This window comes from Ipomoea nil, unplaced genomic scaffold (genome assembly GCF_001879475.1).
Source record: "Ipomoea nil cultivar Tokyo-kokei standard unplaced genomic scaffold, Asagao_1.1 scaffold0019, whole genome shotgun sequence".
NCBI classification, from domain to species: Eukaryota; Viridiplantae; Streptophyta; class Magnoliopsida; order Solanales; family Convolvulaceae; genus Ipomoea; species Ipomoea nil.
Window position 1 is genome coordinate 1,102,113 of NW_017616447.1, and position 5,547 is coordinate 1,107,659.

Sequence of the window (5,547 nt, forward strand, 5' to 3'; positions counted from 1 at the left end):
ATTATTGTAAATTGATCCATATAACCTAAAATATAACCCTGAACCAAACAAGGTAATATTATATTATACCATCCAAACCAAACACACAAGGTAATCTTACATTCCCAAACACCCCTTTAACATATCCATTACTCATTTGTGCAACACATGCTGCATTGTCCTCATACAGGAAAGTGGGGATCTTTCCATTATTCATTATTCCACACGAGTCTTGAATATTGTATATTAATGACCTCAACCATACACATTCTTTGGAGGTCTCGTATAAAGCAATAATCTCAGAGTGGTTTGACGAGGTAGTTACTAATGTTTGTTTAACTGATTTCCATGAGATAGAAGTACCTCCTGAAAGAAACACATATCCAGTCTGGGATCTAGCATTATGCGGATCAGACATAAAACCAGCATCCGCATATCTCACTAATGTGGTGTCTTGGTCTCTTTTAAATAGAAGCTCAAGGTCTTTTGTACCTTGTAAATATCTGAGGATATATTTTATGTCATTTCAATGCCTTATGGTTGGAGCAACACTAAAACAAGCTAGCATGTTTACTGAAAATGCAATATCAGGTCTAGTGCAGTTGGCAAGATATAGAAGTGCTCCAATGGCACTTAAGTAAGGAACTTCTGGTCCCAGAATATCCTCATTATATTCTTTAGGTCTGTACGGGTCCTTATCAACTTCAAGTGATCGGACTACTATTGGAGTACTAAGTGGATGGGACTTATCCATGTAGAATTTCTCCAATAACTTGTCTGTGTATTTGGATTGGTGTATGAATATCCCTTCAGGGAAGTGCTCGATCTGCAGGCCGAGACAGAACTTGGTTTTTCCCAAGTCTTTCATTTCGAATTTCTCCTTTAAGCACAAGCATGCCCTCTAGACATCCTTGCTTGTCCCTATGATGTTTATATAATCTACATAGATGGATATAATACAGAAACCATCAGTTGATTTCTTTGTAAAGATACAAGGACTAATATCTTTATTTTCATATCCTTGTTTTAAGAGGAATTCACTCAATCGACAATACCACATTCTTCCTGATTGTTTTAAGCCATACAATGACTTTTGTAGTTTTACGCTGAACATATTTTTATTTGTATTTCCTTTACATAAAGGATTTTGGATGCCCTCAGGTACTTTCATATATATGTCAGCGTCTAGTGACTCATATAAATACACAGTCACAACATCCATTAACTGCATTTCTAAATTCATTTTTACTGCCATCGGTATTAGATAACGGAACGATGTGCCATCTAAGACATGAGAGTAAATTTGTTCAAAATTTATTCCGGGTCTCTGTGAGAACCCTTGAGCTACCAGTCTCACTTTGTATCTGACCACCTCATTTTGTTCATTCCTCTTTCGTACAAATACCCATTTGGATCCTACTGGGATCACGCCTTTAGGGGTAAGTACAGGAGGGCTAAACACTTTTCATTTATTTAGCGAGTTCAGCTCAGCCTCAATTGCTTCTTTCCATTTCAACCAATCGGAGCGCTTCCGGCACTCCACTATAGTTTTTGGTTCTGGATCCAGATTATTGAAAGAAATGTGAAGAGCAATTGTAGAGGCGAATTGGTCGTCGACGACTGTTATATTTCTATTAAGATTTTCTCCTGTTCCGAAAAAGTTTATGGCAGATTCTATATTTACTTCAACCAAGTCTTTCTCATTTGCTATCATATCTTGGTGAAAGTGTTTCGTATTCCCAGTGTTAGATTTATTTGTAGCACGTGCATTTGCACTGGGTATTTCGTCTTCAGGATGATTTTGGAGTAACTGTGATTGTTTATTGTTTTTAATTATCGCAGATTTACATCTTTTGCACCAACTGGTCTTCCATGCTTCTGGCGTCGGATAGTGTCGGTGTTAGTATTTGGTCCTTCGGGGACAATTATTCTTGATGGAGCATTTTTTGCAGGAATATAGGACATAGTTACTCTTTTATAATCAGTAAACGCATGTGGAAGATTATTTGCTAGTTTTTGAAATTTTATTATTTTCTGAACTTCAAGTTCAGTTTGATTAGTACGTGGGTCAAGATACTAAAGATCTTTTTCATCCCATGAACTTTCGTGGCATTTTTTCAAAGATGGGTTTTTCTCTCCCCCTAATGCCGAAAAATGATCTTCACAAAAAATGCAGTCAGTAAACCGGGCAGTAAACTGATCTGCTGTCATAGGCTCGAGGTACTTAATGATAGAAGGGGATTCATACCCAACATAAATACCTAACCGATGATGCGGGCCCATAGAAGAACGATGCGAAGGTGGTATAGGTACGTAAACTGCATAGCCAAAGACACGCAAATGAGAAATGTCTGGCTCATTACCACGTACAAGTTGCAGAGGGGAATAATCGTGATATGCAGTTGGCCGGAGTTGAATTAGATTTGCAGCATGCAACACTGCGTGTCCCCAACAATTTACTGGTAGACTGGACCGTTGCAGTAATGGTCTAGCTATTAGTTTAATTCTTTTGATAAGAGATTCAGCTAAACCATTCTGGGTGTGGACGTATGGTACAGGATGCTCCACCTTAATTCCCATGGCCATACAATAATCGTCAAAAGCTGACGAAGTGAATTCACCAGCATTATCCATTCTTATGTTCTTAATAGGATAATGGGGAAATTGGGCATTCAACCTAATGATTTGGCTCATGAATTTTGCGAATGCCATATTTCGAGTGGACAACAAGCACACATGTGTCCATCGGGTGGCAGCATCAATAAGGACCATAAAATATCGAAATGATCCGGATGAAGGATTAATTAGTCCACAAATATCACCCTGTAGCCTCTACAGGAAGACAGGTGACTCAAAATCAATCTTAGGACGCGAGGGACGAACAATAAGTTTTCCCCGTGCACATGGAGCACATGTGTAATCTTTTGTAGAAAGAATGTTTGTCCTAAGAAGGTTATGTCCAATTGAATTTGAAAGAATACGGCCTATCATAGTTTGCCCAGGGTGACCTAAGCGGTCATGCTATAGACTGAAAGAATGTGTATCTTTAAATTTCACTGCGAGTGCAACGCATGAGTGCTTGGGCCTGATATAGGAATAATACAGGCCTGAAGAAAAGGAAGAAAGTTCTTCAATTTCTCTTTTTTGGTTATTGACCGTTTTGGTCAAAACAAGGAATTCGGTATTGTTTTTAGTTTTAGTTTCTATGTGAAAACCATTGGACCGAATATCCCTGAAACTGAGCAAAGTTCTTTTTGATTGAGGATATAGGAGGGCTAAATCAATTATCAACTTTGTTCCGTTAGGAAGAATAAGTGAAGCTCTGCTGGAGCCCACAATAGGAATATCATCATTCGCTATGGTTGAAAGGTTGCCTTTGTGTTCTTTGAACTTTTGGAAAAATCTTCGGTTTGTCAGAATAGTGTGCGTAGTCGCACAATCAACCAAGCACAGGGTTGATTAGTCTCCCATATCTCTAAAGAAAAAGAATGCGTATCATGATAATGTGTAAGAAGGATCCATTGAATTTATTCAAATAGAACAAAAGTGTTCAAAAAAAGATCCATTATTCATATTAGGACAAAAGAGTTCAAATATAAACATGCACGCAGGCATGAAGTAAAAAGGATGTCCATAAGGGAAAGAGAGAAAAGAATAAGAGTTTCACTCCTGATCTCCATAATCAGCTAGTTCATCGCCTAGCAGGTCATCATTTCCTAAGATGAGGGCATTTACTTCAGGCAAAGATGATTGCCCATAACCTTTCTTATTTTGTCCTTCTTCCTGCTAGAGCATCTTTTGGTAAGCCTCGACCAGATGCTTAGGAGTCCTGCATGTCCTAGACCAATGTCCTTTGCAACCACATTTATAACATGGCTGCGACTGACCAGAGTTCTGTTGTGACTTGCTTGGTCTATTTCTTTGAGTTTGCTTGTTCTGAGGACGGGAGTCACTACTGCTAGCTCCCCCTCTGCCACCTCGCTTTGGGCCCCTACCACGACCTTTCCCCCTTCCCCGGCCTCGACCCCGCCGATTGTTGCTCTGCTGGGCAACGGTGTGTGCTTCAGGCACAGGTGCAGCGCCAGTTGGACGCGCGTTGTGATTATGCATCAATAACTGGCTATGCTTTTCAGCCACCAGTAAAGTCGTAATGAGCTTTGGATGCGTATCATACTTTGTATTCCTGTACTGCTTCTGGAGCACAAGGTCATTTGGATGGAACGTGGATAGAGTTTTTTCAATTAGATCCTCGTCCGTAATTATTTGCTTACAGAGCTTCAGTTGTGACACAATTTTGTGTAGGGCGGAGTTGTATTCAGTCACAAACTTAAAGTCTTGAAATAGGAGGTTAAGCCAATCATGTTGGGCCTGGGGTTGGACCAATGATGTCTGTTGGTCAAAGAGTTCCTTAAGAGATTTCCAGAGGACATAGGGGTCTTTTTCTGTTAAGTATTCATTCTTGAGGTCGTGGTTAAGATGGTGGCGGAGGAAAATGACCGCTTTTGCCTTCTGGGCTGCAGTGCTCGTAGATGTCTCTTCAATGGTGTCCAGCAGTTCTGTAGATTGGAGATATATCTCAACATCAAGCGCCTAAGTGAGGAAATTGCTTCCATCGACGGCGAGTTCAGCAAATTTTCTTTTTGCGAGAGCAGCCATTTCTACAGAAAATATTTGAATGAGGACCAAAGAAATTGAATGTGTGGCCTAGTTTATTTCAAAAAAAGCCCAAGGAACATATAATATAGCATACCCTAAAAATAGTCCAAACAAATGAGGGCTTGAATGAGAGAAAAAAAAATACCCCATGTAATAATGATCCATATAAATAAAGGTGGTCCAAATAAAAGGTGGATCAATGAATATTAAATTGCTAAAAGAAACCATAACGCTTCTGGCGTTATTTTTAATTAAAGCGAAGAAGACTCTGAAGACTCTGAATATTAAACGAAAAAAACGTTGTTGGCGTTATTATTCGCATTTACTCAAGCGAGAAAACCGAAGAGATGAAAAAAAACGCACCATCTACTCCGCCATTGCCGCAGACCACACCACCACCGATCGTCATACCTCGGCCAGCGGTCGGCCGCCTGTAGCCGTCACCATCGCCGACCAGCATTGCCATCCGACGCACAGATCACCGTCAACCGTCGGATCGAGGAGGATGGAAAAACAGTAGCAGCATTTGGGCAGTCCTGCCGTCGCCGCCCGCTGGTCGCCGGCGTCTCTCCACCGGTGATCGGTTTTGCAGAGAAAAGAAGAGAGACAACAGAGATTGGAAGCCAAAAACCCAGGCTTGTTGCCGCCATCCTCCATCGCCTCTCGTCACAGCCATCATCGCCGATCATCTCAAGATCGTTGCCGAACGCAGATTGCTAAAGAAAAGAAACATATATGTTTCGATTTTTTTGTTTTTGTTCGCTTGATTTTGTTTGGATTCATGAAAAATATACATAGTATAAACAGAATCGAAAACAAAACACATATATTCATGGAAAACGAGAAAAAACATATATATATATATATATATATATATATATATATATATATATATATATATATATATATATA

The 5,547-nt window shown here is 39.9% G+C and overlaps 1 protein-coding gene across 1 annotated transcript; it reads right to left on the minus strand.

Moving 5' to 3' along the window:
* Positions 1 to 505: 505 nt before the first annotated feature.
* Positions 506 to 847, minus strand: LOC109171833 (uncharacterized mitochondrial protein AtMg00810-like). The gene has a single exon (XM_019320938.1). It carries the CDS (start codon positions 845 to 847, stop codon positions 506 to 508), a length of 342 nt encoding a protein of 113 aa, XP_019176483.1.
* Positions 848 to 5,547: the final 4,700 nt, after the last annotated feature.